At 39.3% G+C, this 24912-nt stretch overlaps 2 protein-coding genes across 5 annotated transcripts in view; both read left to right on the forward strand.

Annotated features, from left to right (window-relative positions):
- LOC124290456 (receptor-type tyrosine-protein phosphatase mu-like) overlaps positions 1 to 4339 on the forward strand; it is a 49635-nt gene extending 45296 nt beyond the window's left edge. The window contains exons 22-29 of the mRNA XM_046727160.1: positions 171 to 314; positions 459 to 558; positions 818 to 891; positions 1085 to 1207; positions 1364 to 1495; positions 2049 to 2185; positions 3017 to 3152; positions 3453 to 4339. Of these exons, the coding sequence (XP_046583116.1) occupies positions 171 to 314; positions 459 to 558; positions 818 to 891; positions 1085 to 1207; positions 1364 to 1495; positions 2049 to 2185; positions 3017 to 3152; positions 3453 to 3524 (918 nt within the window). The 3' untranslated portion in view covers positions 3525 to 4339. The remainder of the gene's footprint in view (positions 1 to 170; positions 315 to 458; positions 559 to 817; positions 892 to 1084; positions 1208 to 1363; positions 1496 to 2048; positions 2186 to 3016; positions 3153 to 3452) is intronic.
- LOC124290457 (receptor-type tyrosine-protein phosphatase kappa-like) overlaps positions 1 to 24912 on the forward strand; it is a 51257-nt gene that overhangs the window by 20160 nt on the left and 6185 nt on the right. The window contains exons 5-16 of one of the 4 annotated variants that reach the window (XM_046727162.1): positions 17014 to 17199; positions 17436 to 17573; positions 18849 to 18986; positions 19121 to 19258; positions 19376 to 19513; positions 20132 to 20278; positions 21004 to 21141; positions 21657 to 21756; positions 21951 to 22021; positions 23382 to 23590; positions 23904 to 23991; positions 24823 to 24884. In XM_046727162.1, the coding sequence (XP_046583118.1) occupies positions 17014 to 17199; positions 17436 to 17573; positions 18849 to 18986; positions 19121 to 19258; positions 19376 to 19513; positions 20132 to 20278; positions 21004 to 21141; positions 21657 to 21756; positions 21951 to 22021; positions 23382 to 23590; positions 23904 to 23991; positions 24823 to 24884 (1553 nt within the window). The remainder of the gene's footprint in view (positions 1 to 17013; positions 17200 to 17435; positions 17574 to 18848; positions 18987 to 19120; positions 19259 to 19375; positions 19514 to 20131; positions 20279 to 21003; positions 21142 to 21656; positions 21757 to 21950; positions 22022 to 23381; positions 23591 to 23903; positions 23992 to 24822; positions 24885 to 24912) is intronic. The other 3 variants (XM_046727161.1, XM_046727163.1, XM_046727164.1) reach the window with 3 other exon arrangements.

Below are 24912 nucleotides of genomic sequence, written 5' to 3' on the forward strand. Positions count from 1 at the left end.
TTCGTGTGTAGGTGTTTTCCTCTTTATACTTCTAGACTTGGTTTGGGTTTATTGGATGAGAAGGTGTTTGAAGTTCGGACCGAATACTGAATATTGTATATTTTATAAGTACACTAGTGTGTGGAGTTTTGTTTAATGTTGTAATTGTATATACATTTTGTTCCATTCAGAAACAGTACGAGTTTGTGCATGATGTGGTCATGGAGGCTCTCAATAGTCGAAGGACACTGTACACTTCTTCCGAGTTTGACAAAACGTTTGGTGATGGTGGCACGTTTACGTCCCAAGTGAATATGCTGAAAGAACAATTTAAGGTAAGTACCTTTGACGGCTTTCAAGGGAACTTTTTATGTAGTTGATTACTTTCTTTCTTGTGCTGTTTATGAACCATGGTTTCGTGCTACAAGCAGAGTATGATAATTAAATCATTTGCATAGCGGTGCCTTTGTTTTCTTCAGTTACTCCAAGAACAAACATCACCCCTGGAAGAAGATTTATTCTCACAGGCACTGCTTCCAGAGAACTCGAGCAAAAATAGAAACCAGCGTATTCTTCCGGGTATGAACGTCTTGAAAAATGTACACTCCGGCTGAAGTTATTAAAAGCAAAACTTTTGTGCAATCACAATGAAATTGATTTCATTCGCAAATAAATAAGAATAAAGATATTTTTTATTTCCGCTTTTCGCCCACATATGCACTTCCATTCCACATTACATAGCTTTATGTGTCTTAACATAAAGTCCAAGATTATTAACTCTACTCGTTTCCTGCAATTAACTCATTATGATAAAGCACAACGTTATGCATCGTTGTAGGAAACAGGTCCAGACCCTACCTGTGTACTCCAGTTCCGGGTCGGAATGACTACATCAATGCAGTGTTTCTGCCGGTATGTTGGCTTGATGTAAGGTCAAACCGCAACATCATAAATGAATGACAATTAAGCTTTATCATTTAAATACTTCTTTTGTCATATGATGTGGAACCATCAAGATTGATAGAAATATAGCTAAACTTCAAAAGGACATAACCATTGAGATTCGGGCTAATTATATATAACTGGTTGCCTTCAAATGTTTAAGTCCATCCGTCGACCATCGTCCATGATAGTCACCCAGACTCCACTGCCAGATACTGTAGTAGACTTCTGGAGACTGGTGTACGACCATGACTGCTTCACAGTTATCTGTTTGGATGACTCTCAGGTAAAATGCTTTTAACTTTCAAACAGACGCATATGAATGATGGCAAGTGTTTCTGTCTGTTCTCAAGATCTACGTATCAGCATGATAAGATCACTAAGAAATATATTATTGTTATCGCGGATTGTCATTAGCATTAGATATTTCTTTTCAATCCAGGAGACAGAAGAAATGTATCCCAAAGATAGCAAGACATTGCAAATTGGACCATTCAGTGTAATGCATGAGGAAACAAAATCAAGTGGGACAAGCTATACCGAGAGAAAGTTAACGCTTGAATATGACAAGGAGGTTAGTTCTTTCCTTCGTGTTCAGTTCATTTTGACTGGCCTGTAGGTTCCTTGTGATAACACAATCAATTTACCCTAAGCAGAAAATTTAAATATATTCCTTACTTTCAAGCAATTATTTAAAGTGAATTATGATCGTATGACCCATGAGACAATGTTTTACTTTCAGCTGAAATATAACAACTGTTACCACTCTCGCAGCAAGATTTGCCATTAAGTTCTGACAATTGGACTGTAATTGGATTGGTAACTGAGTACTGGGTTGGTGACACTGACCAAGTGCTGTTTATTATAGATATCCTTTCCTTGACAAACAAATGTAAATGATTAGTTCACCTCAATATTTCAGGACAGACAGTCTTTACGTCAAATTGTTTCAGATAAAATGTTGGAACAGTTCAATTGAGAAAGAATGACTCGTATTGAGAAAACTGGTAACTATGGTTAGAGATTTGTTATACGTCATATTTGCCAAGGATATACATGTAGGCACATTCTGTATATTCTAGATACGCTGTTCATAAGAATATTGTGCCTGTTGCAATACTCAACAGGAGAGTGAGCAGTCAGTCACAGTGTTCCGCCTCCAGTCACCGAGCTTGATCTCCGACGCTTCTCCACTACTGGAGCTGATCAACGAGGTGGACAGAATCATCACCCCTGGTGGCCATAAGATCCTCATCCACTGCCGGTGAGTATTTCTAAATATATTTTTCCCTTGTGTAATATGAACAGCAAGAAACAGGTAAGAACCATGTAAGAGAGTGTTTTGTTGTTTAACCCTGTGCTCAGCAATATCACAACTGTATATATCTATATGGCGGCGGTCTCCTGGTTTGTAGACTGTCAGCTCTACCCGCACTCATGGCGATGCATGGTATAGAAATGATGCCTAAAAGTAAGAGTAAAAGAAGATGTCCCCGTCATAAATGCCGTATGTCATACGTGCTCCATCACCTATGAATACATACAGGTGTTATGTGTTGTAGTGGTGGCTATTATGTTGCACGAGTTAATGATATGTCGAGGTCAAGTAAAGTACTAATTGGCCTACTTTTACCAAACATTGGAGCGAAATGTACAGTATGGCGTGCATCAGCGCGCACGTGTACCATTCTCGTCTGAACCAAGGCCAGGTTCACTTCGTTGAAGGCTACAGGACACAGCGTCTGTGAGGATGCGCGGTTGCTATGGAACACGTAAACAGATTGACGAATTTCACAAACGAAGAACATTATGTATCACCATAATAGTTGTCAATGCAAACAATAACACAATTGGGTCAAAATTCTTTTAAATGGAGGCTTGCTGAACTGGACATATAGTCCAAAGATGTCACGGCTTGCATAAGTGTCTCATGTTCAATGCAGAGTATGTTGCATGAGTGCATTGTGCATCTGCACAATAATTCAAATTTAGGTGAATTTAACTGTTGAAATGAAACGACGCCTAATTGGAATGATATAACATCTGCTTGTTGTTGTGTAATATGCAACATGACATGACGGTTTCTATGAATCAGTGACGGTGCCAGCGTAAGCGGCGTGTTCTGCAGTACCCTGAACATCATTACCAGACTGAGACTGGACAGAGACATGGACATCTTTCTCACCATCAGGGAACTGCAGCGTGTCAGATCACAGTTTATACAGTCCTTCGTGAGTATTACAACTGTTTCATTTGACATCCTAATAGCACAAGGTGTTGACGTTGTAATCTATTTTAACGTATCTTTAACATGGAGGCAATAGACTTAAATGTATCATGTTTCTCGTAAGGAAACCATGCATTTAGTCTTGGTGTATGTCTAAAAGGTGCGTAAAACATTGATAAATGTGTAAAACATATATTTATTCATTGATATATAGTAGGAATTAATTAGGTTTAGCCAACTGTTTTTTTTCTGATAGTTTAATAGCGTAATGCCGGGGCATTTCAGGTTATGATTTTCCTTGCAGGATCAGCTGAAGCTGTGTTACAAACTGGTGAAGGAATATAACCGTACTTCAAACGTCTATGCCAATCTGTGATAAAGAAATAACAACCAAGTACTCTGCACAGATATGTTTTACATATAGTGTCCGGAATATTCCTAATTTGAGTAACGTTCATGCGCTTGATGTCTTGATAAGGCATGTACTCGAACAACTATCTCAGACTCAGAAGCTGAATTTGTACAACTGAAACCAGTGTCCATCAACGTTTAAAACTTGTAAATTCAATATTATTAGGGAATATGGCGGGACGTCACTTTATATCCGAAGGTATTTTCCGAGGCTTCAAATTACATCAAGAATTATACATCATTATACCAAAATATGTAATATCATGAATACTATGAAGGTTTACGATAGTTTGTCTGTAATGTTTGTTATTTTATCTCAGTCACCGCACATATAGCTGATTGAAGTTTGTCGAATTTGTGAAATAGGGTAACTGCAATCAACATTTTTGTACTTAATATTTTCATAATGAAAGACTATTTTATTGTAGATCATTCATCAAATTTGTATGGTTATTTGCCCCATTCACCAAATTGAATATGTTCTTGAATATAATCAGTGTGTGAGAGATTGGGTTTAGTTTTACGCAGTTAGTCGCCTCTTACGACAAGCATGGGTTACTGAAAATTAATTCAAACCCGGATCTGTAGTCAGGAATAGGTATTCTTCACTCACAATTTATACTCATATTGTCTGATCTGTTTTCGACGTCAAATGTTTTGACTGTTGTGTTTATGTCGTGTGTGGAAAATCCTATTGATTACGTGTCAACGTATGCTGTTTTGCTGCTTACAACTCATTGTTGAATTGATAGCATGTAATAAAAACTATTCTACAAGATACTTTCCTCTTCTTTCAAACATGTGGCGGAAAAGGAACAGTTTGCAAGTAGACTCCGCAAACATTGTTAGAATATCTGGTTCTGGAAGATAAAGGTTGACGTATGTGCACCTATTTGAGTGAGTGAGTGAATGAGTTTAGTTTTACGCCGCACTCAGCAATATTCCAGCTATATGTCGGCGGTGTGCAAATAATCGCGTCTGGAGCAGACAATCCAGTGACCATCACCATGAGCATCGATCTACGCAAGTGGGACACGATGACATGTGCCAACCAAGTCAGCGAGCATAACCACTTGATTCCGTTAGTCGAGACGACAAGCATGGATTACTGAAGACCGATTCCGGGTCACACACATATTAGGCATTTAACATCTAAGTTAATGTCCAAAAATGAAACAGTCAAAATGGTTCGTCAAAGTACAAAAGTACACGGTCCTCAACCGTCACATAGCCATTGGTGGAACCCTGTCATACTCTTCTTGAAGTGCAAAGCCAGGACTGATGTCTTATCTAAATACTTTACGTGCAGAAAAACACAAAGGCTATCAAGTATTGGTGCAGGATGTATGGATGTCACAGACTGCCATGCAAATGGTATTTAATATTCAAATCACTGGACGACTCAGGTCGCACTTCATGGGCTAATTATATTAAATATACTAGGACCGTTTAGATTCAGGTTTTGGATGTGTGTGGCCAACACAAGATGTTGACAATGTGAAGATATTTACTCACCTGTTGGAACAAAGATTATTTCACAGCAAATGTGGTGTAGTTTGTTCAACAGTTTATCCGATTCAAATCATTATAACCAATTTTAATCCCTGTTAAATGTAGATAAATATCTTACACCCCACTATCCCTGTACACCTGTACATCTACGGCTATGTATAACTCGTTTCACGTGCTGTTGGTTTTTTTGGAGATACACAAATGACCCATACACTGAACGACTATGTAAACATTGTATAGAAAGTGGAAATGTTTTTTTTTTAAGATGAATTGCACAATACATATATATATGGCTTGCAGGCGGGCGTTACAAACCCAAATAAGGATATATATTTCAAACAGTATAACAGTACGTGGACACACACACACACATATGTATGAGTACACACACACGTACACGCACACGCACACATACACGAAGATACAATTACACATGTGTGTGTGTGTGTGTGTGTGTTCCATTATACTTTCATGAGTGAAAACACGAAAAGAAGTTGTACCCACATATGTGCTGTGATAGGATGCGGGGCTGCTAGATTACAAAGTTTTATCTGCATCTATTCATGACTTGTTCAAGTGGCATTTAGAAGGTGGTATGATGAACAACAAGGAGAGTTCTATGGATATACACCTTCTTTAATATGATATGATCAACGTTTCGGTGTACCTACTAACACCGTTATCAAGCAAATGATGTACAATACTAGATGCAAGGTATATTTATATACATGGTAAAGTTGAACAGTAAGTGATGATGTTTACACAATTAATGAAGTAGATGTACAGGGTGGTGGATGTTTTTACAAGGCCAATAGTTACACAAACATAGTAAGCTATGGGGGATTGAAAGGGGGAAGCCAGTGATATGACAGACAGGAGAATAATAGGATTAAGATTGCTTGGTGATGAGTTGGTTGTAGGCAGTGGGATGTAATATCCTTGGTCTCTGTTCATGGCCGGTTGGAGTCTCTTGATGTGAATGGCTTCTAGTAGCTTTCTGATCTTGAAGTGGCTGTGATTGCTGGTGAGTACATTGATGCTGTTCCATAGGATGTTGTGGTCTGGGTGAGCTTGGGTGGGGTCAGTGATGGCGGAATTAGAGTCTTTCTTCTACACAGAGGCTTGATGTTCTTTGATTCTTACAGGAAGGGGTCTTGAGGTTTCGCCGATGTACGAGTCTCCACAGTCGCACTTTATGTGGTAAACTGTGCCTGAGGGGTCTTCTTTAGTTGTGGGGGTTGGTCTGCCGTTGGCTTTTAGGAGGTTCTGTATAGTAGTACCTCTCTGGAACACAACATCAATGTTGGCTTGGTGTTTTAAGATCCTCTTAGCCCCCCTTGGAAAATCTGCTAAGTCATTCATCACAGATTCCACTGATTTTTGTAAGAAGATCAGCACCATCAACAAACCAGGCCACCTTGTCAGCTACGATGTAGTTGACCTCTTCACTAATGTTCCCAGAGAACAAGCCCTAGCCATCATTAGAAGTAGGATAGAGGAAATCCATGAAACCTTAGAAACCCACCTCACCCCTGACAGCATCATCCGACTCATCAACTCCTGCATAGATCTATACGACAGACCTAGAAGAGAGAGCCCTACAGACATCGCCAATCTCCCCTATCTGCTGGTTTAGAAAAGTAGATGACACATTTGTCATCCTCAACCCTGATGATGACCCTAATACCCTCCTCAGCCATCTCAATGCCCAGCACCCTCGCATGAAGTTTACCATGGAGGAAGAAACAGACAACCAGCTAGCTTTCCTCGATGTCAGGATAGAGAAAGACAACAACAAGCTCTAGACCAGTGAATACCGTAAACCCATCCATACTGATCAGTACCTTCACCACTCATCTAACCATCCCCCACAAGTCAAGAGAGGAATAATAGCTACACTAACCCGACGTGCCAAAAACATCAGCTCCACATCACAACAACTCGAAACTGAACTTCAACATCTGCGCCATGTCTTTAAGACCTACAACAACTACCCTGCCAGCCTTGTAGACCGCACCATCAACGCCACCCTCAACCCGACAAACAAGCCCCCACGCCATCAAACAGCTCCGTTCATCATAAGCTTGCCCTATATAGGTTCAGCCAGCCACCAGATCAGCCGACTCTTAAAACACCAAGTCAACATTGATGTTGTGTTCCAGAGAGGTACTGCTATACAGAACCTCCTAAAAGCTAATGGCAGACCAACCCCCACAACTAAAGAAGACCCCTCAGGCACAGTTTACCACGTAAAGTGCGACTGTGGAGACTCGTACATCGGCGAAACCTCAAGACCCCTTCCTGTAAGAATCAAAGAACATCAAGCCTCTGTGTAGAAGAAAGACTCTAAATCCGCCATCTCTGACCACACCCAAGCTCACCCAGACCACAACATCCTATGGAACAGCATCAATGTACTCACCAGCAATCACAGCCACTTCAAGATCAGAAAGCTACTAGAAGCCATTCACATCAAGAGACTCCAACCGGCCATGAACAGAGACCAAGGATATTACATCCCCACTGCCTACAACCAACTCATCACCAAGCAATCTTAATCCTATTATTCTCCTGTCTGTCATATCACTGGCTTCCCCCTAATCCCCCATAGCTTACTATGTTTGTGTAACTATTGGCCCCTTGTGTAAACATCCACCACCCTGTACATCTACCTCATTAATTGTGTAAACATCATCACTTACTGTTCAACTTTACCATGTATATAAATATACCTTGCATCTAGTATTGTACATCATTTGCTTGATAACGGTGTTAGTAGGTACACCGAAACGTTGCTCATATCATATTAAAGAAGGTGTATATCCATAGAACTCTCCTTGTTGTTCATCTATTCATGAGTTTGTGTGTATTTGTAGGGGACATTTGTTGCTTAGATCAGCGCGCATTCATCGCTGCACCCGTGTGTAAATAAACGTTGTTGTACAAATATCCCTATTTACATGAACTGCCGTGGAGACTCGTATGAAATTTAGAAACCGGTCTTTACAAGCCAAAAGCAAAACAAGTTTTGATTCGATCACGTGTCCCGTATGTGCCTCAATCAATTCACTTCCTGGTACCGTACACATAGGTCCTAGTATAGACGTTCTGTTGCACAACTGTGAGGTGTCGGTGTGACAGGTGAGTACTGACATCACTCTTTTCATTTTGTTGTCTTAATGGCTGGTAGCTCTTCAAAAACATAACTTTTGATTCGATCACGTGTTCCTTATTTGCCTCAATCAATTAACTACCTGGTACCGTACACATAGGGTTTTTAATGACTGATGGCTCTTCAAAACAGGTATGTTGTGAGCAATAATGACTTATAACGATCATATTTCTTGATGGCAGTTTTTTCAGAACACGTGTGTTGTTGGCAATGGTGATTTATTACCAGTATATTTCTTGAGAATAAGCATGTACATGGTATTGTACCCGTAATGTCCTACAATATTACAAGTCACTAAACACATAGGCAGTCACGAACAGCTATTGTAAACACGGCATGGCGATATTTCAACTACACTGTACCTTGTTCAAACTAATACAGCGGTGGAATTCGTTCTGCAAATATAACACTCTTTAAAATGCACTACCCCTTGAAACATCTTACCTGAAACTACAGTTTTAGTCTGTAAAAGAGGAGGATAAATGTACTTTTCCACTTAATTATGTGCAATGTGTCCAAAACATGACGTCGTCGCTATGTAAATAATCGAGACAATCTTGTATATTGACAACAAAAGATATGGGGACATGATGACAAGGACAAAGTCCACACTGTCCCGTTTGTTGCCGGGTTGGTGAAGATTGATGGCTTGTTGTTTAACTCGGATCTTTACGTGGATGCTGAGCATAGGGTGTATCCAACCTGCACTGATAGGAACATAAATGCGTGTTTCTAATAAGGCACTTTTGGGTTATCCCAATACTTGAAAGTGGGAAAACAACGACTTCCTGAATGACAAAAGAAGAAAGCGTTTTCATTTTTAACTATCCTCGATCAGGAAGTATATTTTGGCTAGGCGTGTTTGCTTCGAAAGCGCCACATTGATCAGTAATCCAGCAAAATGGCATCGGTCTGTATATAATTGAGTTTAGACAAAACTATAAAGTTACTGATATCAAGAGCATCGATCTACGCAGTTGTGAAGTGGTGACATGCATCAACCAAATCCTCCGATAACGCCAGTTGCGGAAGATGAGTTTTAGCACGAATCTTTACGTTGATTCTGATGATGGTGCATATGCAGTTATATTCATAATTTAAACATCCCCTTAGGGTGTTTCTGATGGTATGTCATTTCTGAATTGTTGCAAATGAAATTCCATTTGATACAAAACCGCATTGTTTTATTCATTCATTCATTAGTTTAATCAGACATAATGTAAGAATTAAAAAAATGGTGTCTAATTCTATAATAAAAAGTATCAATTCATTGTGACGGGTTGGCTTGAAACAGGGCTTAACGTGATGTTGCACATGTGTTTGTGTGGTCCCTTGTATTAGTCCGGTTTAATGTCAGTTAAACCATGGATACCCCAGTTATAGACATTGTACTAACTCCCCTGTATAATCAGTTTAATGCCGGGCGCTGAGATGGTGAACAACAAGTTCCGCTTTCTAACACGATGGTCTCCCGTCTTCTGGTTTTCGAGGTATTTCAATATTTCGGAGATTGTCCCTTCGTGCAAAACCGGCTAAGAGATTTTACATTTTATTTTTAGACTAGCTTGGAGTTTGAAATATTCCAAAAATGACTGAAATGAGTGTCCCCAACTGTGATAATGCTCAAAACGGCGTAAAACCATATTCATTCATTGGAACAGTCGCTCGCTCAACGCTTTACACATACACATTCTCCAGTGTTGAACCCAACGCCTATTGCAATCTACAAGATATGAAAGTAAACGCTCACGACCGTATGATGTTCTCATTTCAAAATGCCGTATTGATATCATTGTTCAGAGAAGTCATGACATACTAGATTTATCCTCGTAATTTCTTCGCCCACTTTCACGTACGATTTACAGTGTATGGGCATCATTTATATTTTTGGTGTTTCTCATCGCCCGATCGACCCTTGTAATTTTATTGCCGACTCTAACCTTAAACGTACCGACTCGTCATATAAAATGTTTATCTAACTAACATGTTTTAATCACTCGCTGCCACAAGTCCAAAGAAATTGTAATAACAATTACAATAATTGAGAAACAAGAGCATTATTCGGATAGTTTTATCTTTTTTAAGTTATTTTTCTTCTCCGACCGACTCATGTTCAGAATTTGGTGGCTACGTGAAACACATAAAAAAATGATGCCCTATCCAACATCTGTGTCTTTAGGTATATTCAGTTACACGACCTACATTCTGTTATGATAATAGTAATAATGTGTCCATTTCTATAGCGCCCAACTCGACACCAGGTATGATAATAGCGCTAGCACTGAATAGCACAGCACAATATAACACCGGATAACCCAAGCTGCCTGTTAGGAGCTAGACGGGTATAGTCACATGACATATCGCACCGGGTACCCATTTTCTGCTGGGCAAACAGAGGCAATTTTGAACAAACGCACTTGCCTAAGGAGAGACCACATGTGCCACGTGTGCTTCGTTGTGGGGCAGGACTGAAGTCCTAGAAACTCTCTGGAATCGAGCTGCCAAACACGGTCGCACATCCAAGGACTCTCCACGCCAAACGTTACCTAACTTCACTCGATTTGTGATCTGAGCTCTGTGCACAGGACCACACTCAACCATCTTACTGTGTTTCGGAAATTGATGCTTCGATTCTTTCCGTTCCCGGAACTTAAACTAGACCAAAATATTTAGGGATATATGTAAATTTTGAGAATATGAATAATGATCTATTTATTCATTGACACACTGATATAATATCAATCATAAAAAAACCCAAATATCCCTAACTTATTTTGTCCAGTATATTATTTGAGGTAACATAAAGGTTAAAACATAGAGGGCCATACCGTCGTTCCATTAAACATCGTGAATGAAAAGTGTGAATCTCTGTCAGGCTCGCAAATATTGTCAACAACAACAATAACAAACAGAAAAACGCACAAAAATATATTGCTAAATGATATATTGTTTGTTACATAATATATTTTATCTGTGTTACGTGCAATGAACAGCGTATACATAAATCTTTAAACGTTACTTGTTGCGACCATGTTTATCATCTTGACCAGGAAGTAGAAGCCAAGTAGGATGGTTGAAAAAACGTGATTTGCCATACGCGTACCGACTTAATATATGAATTGTTTACCCAGTACCATACTCCTTCTTCATCGTAATCTTAACAATACACCCGTTAATCGTTTGAAGCAGCTGGACGGAATATGAGACGGAACTATGTAGAATACCCACATCTTATTTTATCATTCATTGTCATGTACAGTAAATTATGTTTATGAGGAGCACGTTTCGAACGAAGTGGTGGATATAATTGTTTTGCTGGAGTGTTTCTGTCCTGGAAATTTGCTTTATATTTTATTCGAAATTCGTATAACACACGTTAGTTCGAACATATATTAGCGGAAACCCTTGAGTTCGTTATAACCATTGTTTATCAAATAGGATATCATTATGTGGGTACCAATCAGATAATTTTGTAAAGAACATTGTGGATCTAGAAACGTTTATAATTAAACTTCAGATGCTTTTCTTTTAAACATGGTCTAAACGATTTGTATTGGACTTGTGAGCTGCTTTGTACAATTCACTTCCTGGTTGCTCACACGTACAGCTGTAGAATTGTATTGAGACAACTGCGGGATGTCACTAATATTTGCATAGAACCATTTCCTTCTTGTGTTTAATATATGAATAAACTCAGTAGATACAATACATATCTTTATTTAATCATGGAACACACAAACACATCATGTGAGGGGGACGTCTTCCTCAAAGGCGCCTCAATTAGCTGTTCGGAATTTCGTCAAACCTATGAATGGATTTGAATGCAGCTCGGTCCGATTATATGTTTCCAGGTTGTCATTGCAATTCCACTGGTATTAGGGTTTCCCCACTTTGGTAGATGTAAATGATCTGCATCGCCTCGGACTGTCCTCAAGGTTAGATAAAACGCCGTGATAAACCTGGAATTCTGTCGTAAGTGGGTTAAATCAAACTAACCCACTCATACTATTTCCTAGAACACTTTTAGTCACTAAGAACACAAAGCCTATAATCACAGTTTCGAATATCTTAATTGTTTCTTGGTTTGTCGGCTCTATACTCGTGGATGCAGGTTTCACTTAAAACGAGTCAGATCGGTCTTCCAAGCTCACACGCCCAAGTGGGACTGAACAAATTCTAACATTTTGACCATCGCCAACTTCCTTATTGAAGTCCGCCAGGAACAGCTTCAATGATCTCATGAATGGATAGGTGTCACATATTGTTTGAACAAACGTGATGTATACAATGACATGTGTGTACTTGTCAAACAGTCTTGCGAAATGTAAATTCTGTCTGCAAACAAAACAATGTTTACTCTCTGAACTGTTTATAAACATCCTGCATGCCGCTCGTATGTTATCACTGATGTTCACTGTCAAACAAGGTTAAACTATGTACACAGACTAGATTTGATGTTCGCGTTTTTCCTTATACTGTATTACAAAGAAAGACAAGCATGGACGGAAAATGGAGATTTTTGTAGGAAACGTCACAAATGTATTATCTTGCAGAATCATTTTAATATCTGTCTTGTAAAGCAAAGTGACACAATCACGATCAAAACAAATTGAAAATGTCACTCCTTTAAAGGAACGACTTCACATTATGTCCCGGGATTCTGGGGCAGTATACACAAATGCAAAAGTTAGTGTTAGAAAAAAAATCGGAGCTTAACATTTACTGTTTCGAATGAAATGGGGGTTTTTTTACAAGAAAAGACAAATGTTTCCAGGTATGGTAACGGCCAACCGTTCATAAGAAACATGCATCTGGCATGGAGGTTCACATGCAAGTTGTTTACCTTCATCTTTGATGCAGCCTCAATGAGGTCACTAACTGTCAGTGAAAGTCCAGGTGACGATCATTCCATATCCGAAGGAGGATTGACTATAGTGTTGTTGGATGTTTCGAAAGACGTCGTAAACGACGCCCCTTTTCATCCCAGACATGTTCAATGGGTGACAAATCAGGGGATCTAGCGGGACAGGGTAACGCATTATCATTGATTTGATTACGTTACTGCTGTACAGCCCAGGCGATGTGCGGTCTTGTATTATCGAATTGATAAGGTCATTTTGTAGCAAAAACGGTACAGCGGCCATTTGCAAATTATCGTCTTCAGCCTTCAAGTTGTCTAAGACGAGTATATGAATGGCAACTTCAAGATCCGGGTTAGAATTTGTCTTCAGCAACCCATGTAAGAGACGACTAATAGGATCGGGTGGTCAGTGTATCCCAATTGCGTAGATCGATGGTCATGATGTTAAACACTTTATTGTCTGTTTAGACTCAGTTATTTACAGACCGCCGTCATAGAGATGGAAAATTGCTGAGTGTGACGTTAAACAACAAACAAACAAATAATACCAACATTACCGACTAATGGGCTGTATTCATATAGTATGTTATATAATTTAATGCCTGGGGTACAAGTACAATATGGTTTTAGGTCGCTTTTTGTTATAGACTGTACACTTTGTACCCATCCCCAGAGATAAGTACTAATAATATAAGTTAGTTAAAAATAGTCTGATTGTTAGTTCTTCATTCATCTAGATTCAAAACAGCACCTGTGAATTGCTCAAGTATATATGAGGTTGTGTGATATGGGCATCGAGTGTGTCATATAAGGTTATCCACTTTGTAGTTTGACTGGATATCTGTGACCTCATTCCATTCATGTGTTTAATGTCTTGCGAAACAAGTTTCCACCATTAACAATATCAAGATTTTTTCGATATATTATTCGACTTAACAATTAGAGTTAGTGAGTTTAGTTTTACGGCGCTTTCTAGCAACATTTCAGCAATATCACGGCCGTGGACACCAGAAATGGGCTTCACACATTGTGCCCATATGGGGAATCGAACCCGGGTCTTCAGCGTGACGAGCGAACGCGTTAACCACTAGGCTACCCCACCTCCCTTTTCTTTGAGGTATACGGTGGTGGTGTGTGGTCCTATGCATAATCAGCTGAAGTTAAGCAACGTTGGGCGCGGAGTCCATGGATGGGTTAACGTGTTTGGCAGCTTGAGTCCTAAGAGTTTATAGTACTTCAGTCCTGCCCCACAACGTAGCACGTGTAATACATGTGGCCCCACCTTAAGTAGGGGAGTTTGTTCAACACTGCCCCTGTTCACCCAGCAGATTAGGGGTACCCAGTGGGATAAAGTCATGTGACCATAATCCTACCTCACAGGCAGCTTGAGTTATCCGGGCTAATATATTTCCAGCGCATTGAGCGTGTACTAGTTGCGTGGATATGTGCGCAATATAAATATCCTGTTGTTATAAAAAAAATCCCATGTACATTGTGTTCTGTGCCCATGGTTTGGTACCTCCTGATCTTTTGGCTCATATCAGGAGAATGCCCGAGTTTCTCCAACAGCAGCACAACCCTTGGGATACTCTGGGTAAGGCAGAAGGTTGTGCATAGTGTTGCGGAGTCTACATATTCCCCCGAAAGTTCTTGGTGATTCGACTTTGCAGCGTTTCCTAGAAGTCCCACTTGCTGTCTGGGCTGCGTGTCAAGGGACCTGAGCTGATTGTGAGCCTTACCGGCCTGACTGTGAAAGGATCATCCGAACCCTCTCTGCTGCATAATATAGTTTAATCTGTAAAACATAATAATAATACTGAGATCTGACGATCATGTGCTTGGATTACCATTAGTTCAAAACAGAACATTTGGGTTGCGGCTATCAAATGCTGTCATGTAGCATAGAAACTCAGTTTGTTTTCGGTGGGACCTACCGGGAATGAGTGCAGTAACTATACATAATGACGTCGTTTTCATTATCCTATATTTACTCTTCGTATTCATGCGATGGCAATGCATCTTGACATAGTGAGTCTCGATTCCGCAAACTTCTACGTAGGCAGGAATATGTTTTCGTCTCTTTCAGAAAGAGCAACGTCGATGTTCAAGCCTACTCATCCAAGTGTAATTTACTCATTATGATTACGAAATATTATAGCTCTTATCCAGATACTGCTCAATGCTCAGCTACAGTGTATTTGTTCCCCGATCAGTGTTTTCCAGTTAGCATTGTCAAATGCAACACCCTGGGAAGACTAGTACCACCGAAATTCGTTAGAAAGATTGAACTTGCACCTTACATGTAAAGTCAAAATTATAATGATACATTGTTTTTTATGAGCACATGTGTGATAAATTGTATTTGTTTCATAAGATGAATTCATATGTACGGATATGTCCAGTATCTATTTTCAACACATATGTGTAGCTCTCATTCTTTGTGTCCGATTGTGATTACCGTTTAAGGCACAAACATTTTGCTTCTGATACCTTGAAAACATCCCTCAATACATTTAGCATTTTGATTTTTGGGACTTATTAGAGGCCGCAGAGCCGTGTGACATCAGATCATGTGAAAGATGCAATTTGAGGTCACTTCTTAATCGTGTAACCACAAAGTAGGTCGCCCATCCAACATACTGACAATATTTATCATCAACTCATGATCACTTTACCTATGTTTTTTTAAGATATAGTTTTCATTTTAATTCAATAAAAATGTTTTAAAAACTTGATTTCATTACAGGTTTCTGACTGAAACATCGTATGTGTATTTCAAATTCGGAGATTAAAGAACTTAAAAACTCGCCTGTTGACTTTGTCAGCTTTTAATGGCCTGTCATATTTTGGGGTAAAGATCAGGATTTGAAAGTTTGTCTAATCTTCTGTTTGTCTACTTTATCTAGGTGTCCGACATGGGTTGGCTCTTGATGGGAGTTCTTGTGGTCTGTATCACTGTGAGCTTTACGGGTATGTAGACTGTTCACATCTGTGAAATGGGTACAGATGTGTGCCTCATGGCATGTTGACTTGTTTTATAAACAGATATCAGAATCCATCAAAATTGTCCTTTCATATAAATTCGTGAATGAACGAGTACCGAAAACTACTATTCATCTGAAACTGAATGCACTTTTCATTAACAGATGCAGAATGCCACTGTAATACCACAGATCTTTGTGACAAGTTCCCCTCAACTCCGTGTAGTCATATGGATGGTCAGGACATGTGTCAGGAGGGATGGTTTGGTCCATACTGTCAGAAACGTGAGTATGACGTAGATGGGTATCGATAATCTTATGACCACGCTTACACCACTTCTAGTGTTTCTGTGTTCATCTTTTCAGAAAATATTGCGCTAGGAAGATCGTGTTACCAGAGTAGTATATTACTCGATATAAAAGATCTCTTCAAAGCAGCACTTGGTGTAGACGGCAGAGCTACTACAGTTGCCAAGAGCACGCCGCAGACATGTGCTCATACAAAGAATGAAACAAGTCCCAGCTGGACTGTGAACCTGAACACGTCAGTTCCAGAGAAGATACAACACATCAGACTCTATCTGCGTGACGACTGTGAGTACATTCAAATATGAACTAAGTACAAATGGTAATATTACCAAATGCAAGGACGTGATAATTATCTATCTTGTTGCATAATGTGTTGCCAGCATAATTCATACCATTATTATGTGTAATGTCTTCGTGGACACTGAAGCATGTTAGCTGTAATGTTTACACACAGGACGCTGTTTATTACTGTTTCCATGAAATGGAAGAATAATATTAAAAATATATGGTATCATGTTTCGGTCTGTTAAACGTTTATGGATGATTTTTTCTGGAGATGATATCAATGGGCAAACGGATGAAGCTCTCTATGTATCATATCGATCTTCATCCTGTACAGTTCAAGAACGAAGCAACGGCATGGAGATACTTGTGGGCAGCCAGATGTGCTACAACTGGTCATCAACTGAACATCCTCCTCCTATAGCTAACGTCACCTGCCGCCAGCCACTGACAGGAACCACGGTCACTATACGGATATCTGGTCAACTGAAATTCCTTACTTTGTGCGAAGTACAGATATTTGGTATGTAACGAAATAACTGGACACTGATCATGATATGTGTGCAAATTATGTCCCCTAATAGGGAAGCTAGATGTCCAAATTTCAACAGTAGGAATCGATTTCCATAAGAGTCAGTACATACTTCCTGTAATTTACTTCTCCGAACACTGATTAACGGCGACCAGATATTATTCACAGTTTACATCGTTTCTTTAATACCGCTCAAATAATGATAAATGTTGTGTAATTATGTTCAGTTTGCAGTGACGGATGGTTTTCTGAAGATTGTGACAAACAGTGCCGGTGCGCTAACAGAACTGATGTATGTGACAAGATCACTGGTCACTGTTCTAGTGGGTGTTTCCCTGGATATAATGGTACCGACTGCCAAACGGGTATGGTTTGAAACTTAAGATCGATAAAGACCTCACATACCATGTGCTATGTGTATAGTTATATTCTTGCATGAGTATCTCTGCATAGTGACTATAATATGTAAATGTTCAAACAGATGTGTCTCGGGGCAAAAAGAAACAAAACGACAAACTAAATAGTGAAAGTAAATTCGTAAATTCTACCAATACAATTGTTTTGCGTGAATATTACAATTACACGGTGTATATTTGATACATACCATCGCGTAATGTAGACGTTTCGCGGAATGAGTCTAAACGGGAATTTGAATAATCTTTGAAACATTTATTCTGTAATTAGGTGTATATGCCTCATACACCCAAGGAGGGTACAGTATTCCTGAAAGTTAGTAGAAACACATATTATACAGTATATTGCTTATTCCTTTAAAGAGTAAGTTGTTCTTTGTCTCGCATTCAACAACCTATTTCATACATACAATTGCATGACTCAGCTAAATACCACCATATATCTATAACATACACAAAAGTTCAGCGGAAGGAAATAGATAAGTTATTGGTGTGTGTGTAACCGAACATACCTCACTGCCACTGATCACATCATTCATAGTGATAACTGTTTCAATACAGGTGGCTAGTATGGCAATGTGAAGAACAGTTACAAATATACAGTGCCTAACAATTTCATTTCAAGTTGTAAAGTGAGTACAGAGTTGGCCAAAACATGCTGCACAGTGAAAGCGGTAAAAGAATTATTGGGCAGACTGATCATGTCTGAATTGATATTTGCTGCCTGGAGGGCTAAAAGGTTTATCATGTATGGTTGATTGCGTACCTCTGGTGAATTGTATATACAAGAGACATACAGCGCCCTGCATATGTGGAACGTAAAACCTCATTGGTTATGCGATGTAATGCACGAAATTACTCTCAATTTTGAAACAGGCGAAGAAGCAGTGACAAGTATAAGAATAAATCACTGAAGATTAGTGATACCACCTGGAGTTCGCGTGGAGGACAATTATGTCCTGCTCTATAGCGAGCATCTCCACACATTCCCTTTGTTATGAAAAAGTAAAAACATGTGAACTACAGCACATCCATATTCTGCCAAACCACGAGATATATACACATTTTCTCTTGATCAATATGTCCTTGATTTAAATTGCATGATGATTGCATCAACTCTCCAGGTGACTAGCATTTTCCATACTTGCATTGTCGTAATGTCTAAATGAGCTCTGTGGTAATTGTCCATATTGATACAGTTCGGGATGATTGTATTTGTTTGTGCAGCATGTCTAGATGGTTCCTATGGTGTCAACTGTTCTGGACAGTGTGGAAACTGCCTTCATGGTGTCATCTGTAACAAGACTACGGGAACCTGTCCAGGAGGATGTGTAGCAGGATGGATGAATGACACCTGTCATCAAGGTTACTTTTTCTGATAACACGTGACAACAGTTCCTTTATGTGAAACTGAAATTTAATGTGTGTTGTGCTTCCAGAATGTTTCAGTCGTACTGCCATCTCCCTATAATGACAGGTTTTACCATTTGTTTCTGAAGCATGTCCGGATGGTTCCTATCATGTCAACTGTTCTGGCCAGTGTGGAAACTGCCTCAATGGTGTCACCTGTAACAAGACTACGGGAACATGTGACGACGGATGTGCAGCAGGATGGATGAATGACACCTGTCATGAAGGTGAATTTGTCTGTTTCTGGATTTGATATGAGTGTGATGTCTTTCTGTCTTTCTCAATTGAATGATACCCGTACGTAGTGACAGAGTTTAATATTTTTCTTGCTATTTTGGGATCAGCGTGTCCAAATGGTTCCTATGGTATCAACTGTACCAACCAGTGTGGAAACTGCAGTGATGGTGTCATCTGTAACAAGACTACGGGCACCTGTCCTGAAGGATGTGCAGCAGGATTGACGACCAACACCTGTCATGAAGGTGAATATGTTTGATGGCATATGACAGCTGATCATTGATGTGAAACTGAAGCTTAATACGTATGTGTTTGCAGACGTTCCAGTTTTTTATTCATCAGCCTTTAGTTTTAACTTTTTTGTTTCATGTTTGTGCAGCATGTCCAGATGATTCCTACGGTATCAACTGTGACTCCCAGTGTGGAAACTGTCTGGATGATTTCAGCTGTGACAAGACCATGGGAACATGTCCTGGAGGATGTGCAGCAGGATGGATGAATGACGGCACATGTCATCAAGGTGAATATGTCTAAAGTATACAGATGTATGCGTCTGATGATACGACAAACGGAGCATGTCCAACTCAGTGTTATGGCTTCTGTGTAAGTAATGATGCTAGTCTACGACAGATGCGAAGAATGACTTTAAAATAAAAGTCTTTATCTAGCCCGTTCCAGTTTTGGTTTCATTTTCACATGTGACGAGGGATGTGAGGTAGGATGGATTAATGACGACACCTGCCATGGAGGTGATTATGTTTGATTCATTAATGAGGCTAAGGTTTAATGGTTCTGCTTGCGAACATGTTCAATTGAAGGGAGACCATGCTGATGGATATTGCTTAAATGTTTGGCTTCTGCAGCATGTCCAGATGGCTTCTATGGTATTAACTGTACCAACGAGTGTGGAAACTGCCTCAGTGGTGTCAGCTGTGACAAGAAGTCAGGAGCATGTCCTGGAGGATGTGCATCAGGGTGGATGGATGGCGACACAATGTTATGTCTGCAACGTGAGTAATGATCCCAGCCTGTGACAGTTGTGATAATGAATATATTTGTCTTAAAATTCAATGAGCATTAATGTGAACACATTATTTGCTTACTTGGATTCATCATCATCATCACCGAGAGACTGTGAGGAAAGCCCAAATAGCATGCATTTTAATCAGTGAAATCAACGAGCATGGTGCTGCCGAGCAACTTTCTTAGAATGGATTCACTTGTTTATGTGGACCATTATCATGTTTTGTGTGTTATTATGTATGGGGCGGTGGGGTAATGTCTTCGGGTATGTATAGTGAGTGAAATAAAAGCGGGGAGTATGGTTTTGGGGAGTATGGTTTTGGGCCGCTTTTTAGCAATAGTCCAGCAATAAGACCAGAAACGGGTTTCACACATGCGGGGAATCGAACCCGAGTCTTCGACGTAACGATCGAACGCTTTAGCCACTAGGCTACCCCACCACCGACGGGGAAATATAGGATTTTGGTGCACATGTTGATAACTGCATAACAAATACCAACCAAGTCAACGACCGTTTTCATATTACCTTCAACTCTAAAAAACCACTTGCATTTACATTCTAACAGTTACATTATTCGTCGGCTTTTAATCAAACAATTATGCATGATGTCATCATGGAAGTTTCGTCTTACGTAAAATCGTATCGTGGCTGCTTTTAATGTATTTGACCTTTTATGTACCAAACTACATATGTTGTGTGGTATACAATCAGCATGTTCCAATGGTACTCATGGTGAGGACTGTAGCCTCCAGTGCGGACAATGTCAGGCTGGCGATGTGTGTCACAAGATAACAGGAGCCTGTCCTAGAGGGTGTGTAGAAGGATGGACGGGGGATACCTGTATAGACGGTAAGCTCTAAATTCCACTACAATCAAGCGATTACAATAGTATGTGATAGGAAGTTAAGATAACGGTGTTAAAATAGTCGAATGACACCTTGACAAGGCAAATGAGATTGCATTCTAAATATTGTTTTTTCGTAATCCTTATATATATATAAGGATTATACACCTGCAGAAATCACTTGTTTTTTATTATACATACTTACCATACCATTCTTATTCACTTACTCACTTTGTCCTTAACTAACGTATTTATCGAATATCGTGTCAACTGCAGTGGCTTATGTTGTGAAACATACACTTTACGTCTGTGTAAGTCTTACAGATGTGTTAAATATTAATTTATCTTTCTCTTTTCGTTATTTGTAACCTCATTTTTGTAAAATGATCATCTCTTCGTCTCTTCACAGTAATTTAAAGATAATTTGGTATAGAAAATATAACTTTTAGCTAGCTAGCTAGCTAGTTACGAAATTGTAACCTGTTACAATAACACTGTTATTGTTTTGTTTTCATGAAAGCTTCCGCCGATAAGGGAACTACTGCAGCAATTATTGGAGGGTCTGTTGCAGCTCTTTTAGTCATCGTTGTTATCGTGGCCATTGTCATTTGCAAGAAACGGTAACTGTTGAACTTTTTTATATAGACGCTCATAGATTTATTAGAATAAATGTTTTATCCATTATGTTGGGTGTTTGGTGTGTACAGTTCTTTCCCATTTGAAACAAGGGGAAAATGCTACATAATAATAATAATATTATCTGTTATATTATCCTTACTACTTTACTCGGGTTTAATGAAAATATTTGTCATAGGAGAGAACGGAAACACGATGACTCGAGAGAACACGTTCCATCGGAAGGACTTCCTAACGCCGCAAGTAAAGGTAAAATCAAACTATTTAGGAGATAAAACAATAGTATACACGTGGAAAAATATATCGCAACACTACCTATTTCGGTTGTACCAATATGTTAACATTACCAATAGCAATACTAACGTATCCAAACTTCAAACTAACTTACTTTCTGGCTAATCTGACCTTCGGGGTAGAATTAACTGGCAAACCTAAACGCAAGAAATAAAGTTTATTACGAGAAGCAAACAGGGCGAAAAATGATTCATTTTGTTGACGTGCTGATTGCATTGGTCGTGTGACGTTAACAAGTGAGGTATTGTTCATGGTTCTGGTATGCAATCCTCGGGAAATCAAAGGTATAAATAAATAGCGCAAGGAAATGTCTGGTTAACCTCAGCAAACTGCAGTAACACTCCTGACAATCCTTCTCACTGCCTGACGTTGGATTTGACGCTGAGTTATTGCGTTTCATTCTTCATTTACGTCTGGTTTACCGTGACGTGAGAGGCACCCAACACCATCAATGAACCCCCCATCAAAGGGTACTTGGTCCAAACTATCCCCGTGTGCATATGCAGTATATCTGTGGCACCAAACACGAGCTCGGCTATCGTCTGACTAGAGGTCCCTTCCCCATGATCTAAAGATCCAGTGACGTCATGCTGGTCGCAATGCTTTGTGCTTTGATGAGTATTCTGGCTGTATAACCGGCCAATTGTAGGCGAATTTAGATTGTTCTGTTGGGAGGGTCAAACTTATCATATAAACAAACTAACATGATTATAATATTAATATAAATGGTTATATTCTTGTGAATTATACTCTTTTACATTAATATATTTGGAAATTAGAAGCAGCTTTACCGTAGTATAAGCTAAAACGTCCGGTTCCAAGATACAAAAAAACGTATTTGTTGTTTGTGGACACGAACCGGGCTCTTAAATTTTCTGATTGACCAATATACTGTTCATTACAGCCTGTATGTTATGGCATATATCATGTTTTTGTCCACAAACAACAAATAAAGTGTCCTGAAACCCGATGTATCCCACTGAGTGAACATCTACATGTCTGTGCGAAAGGAAACGATGTTAAATTTACAATATTTCCTTTTTATCAAGTTCAAAATTCGGACAAAATAAAACGAATTTTAAAAGAACACTACTTCATAGACAAGTACAAACCAATGTTAAACCATTGCAAGCTGTGACCTTGACGCTCTAGAATGTTGTCATACTGTAACCTATTATGATGTAATACTGTAACCGCTACAATCTCCCTGAAGAGTAAAGAACGAAACGTGTTGGAGAAAAAGGCATTCTGTTTTTATTTATCTATGAAATATATATATATTGTGATCAAATCAGATGACTATCCATTCTTTCAGATAAACCATCCACGAGTAATTCTACCCACGGACCACCTGCAATGGAAGAAGATGAGGATGCCGTGTTATCTGTTGAGACTGAAGTCGACGGAGGCAACGATGCTGCCGCCACCTACTACAACTGGGTGCCACCTAACATGCGGCTGGATAACCTGAAACAGTGTATAATTGAGAAGATGGCAAAAGCCTCGTTTGGAACGGAATTTGAGGTTTGCTTATTATAAATAGTTAACGTAGGAATAAGATTTGTTACGTTATACAGCTTCACTGTTTGCCATATGTAAAATGAATTTTGCGTGAAATTTGGTTTTACATGATTTGACTAAGATTCAGGATTTGAATGTTGTTCCTCAATCTTAAGTTTCTTTGTTCATCTATTCAGAAAACATGGGAGAGCTTGGGTACATCAAAGAATACAAATATTAAAATACCCGTTAGGTAGCGGAGAGGAACCTCCTGTGTACGAGACGTCGTCTTGTTTTGCATAATGAATAATGTATTGCATGCCCATATGTGATGCAGATGATCCCATATGGTGCAAGACATCCACATGAAGCCGCTATAAAACCTAACAACAAACCGAAGAACCGTTTCCTTGCTCTGTATGCGTGTAAGTATGTGGTTGTTACGCTGTGTTTGTTACTAAACGCATAAACAAATTAGAATACAACAAGTGAAGATCCGGGTTCGAATCGATCTTCACAATACCATACTTGTCGTAAGGGGCACTAACAGGATCGAATGGACAGGCCCGCTGACTTGGTTGACACATGTCATCGTATCTCAATTGTGCAGGTTGATGCTCATGATGTCAATCACTGGATTATGTGGTCAAGACTCGTTTAGTTTCAGACCGCCGCCATAAAGCTGGAACATTGCTAAACAACATCATTAGTATACGGTTGGTCTATTTTCCTTTTTATCATTTACTTAATCAGTATTCTTCGTACGCCTATTAATTCAATATCGCAAGTTCAGAGGCTAAGAATTATTGAATAAAAGGGATTTGAATAATAAAGCAGAGCAAATGCTTTGGTGATAAGCAATGAGACATTGATCTAATATTTTCAGGATAAATACTTGTATTCGGTGACTGTCTGTCATTAACATAATGAAATAGGCTGACCCACATTACATCATACTGTTCATACTGTAAAATAGATCAAAGTACGTGTTACCTTCCATATGCGAGATACTGATCGATATCACTTGATTGCAATTGTACTCAGGGGGTCTTGTTTTCTATCGGAACATATCCCCTATTTGTTCAAAACCATAAGTGGCCCAGTCTATCATCATCGGTCCACCAAGGAGTCGAATTTGCTTATGGACCAAAAAATGATCTCACTTTTGCAGAATTCGTTTTTAACGTTTCACTAAGTAAGAATCCATTTGAAACAATCCAAGTATGCTCAGATATTTTAGTTTTATCTTCAATCAGATGATGATTCGAGGGTTGTGCTGGCGGATGGAGAAGATTACATTAATGCCAATTACATCATGGTGAGTAGGGTAAAGGTCAACTAGATCA

Source organism: Haliotis rubra, unplaced genomic scaffold, assembly GCF_003918875.1.
Source record: "Haliotis rubra isolate DU_JTF1 unplaced genomic scaffold, ASM391887v1 Scf466, whole genome shotgun sequence".
Taxonomy (NCBI): Eukaryota; Metazoa; Mollusca; class Gastropoda; order Lepetellida; family Haliotidae; genus Haliotis; species Haliotis rubra.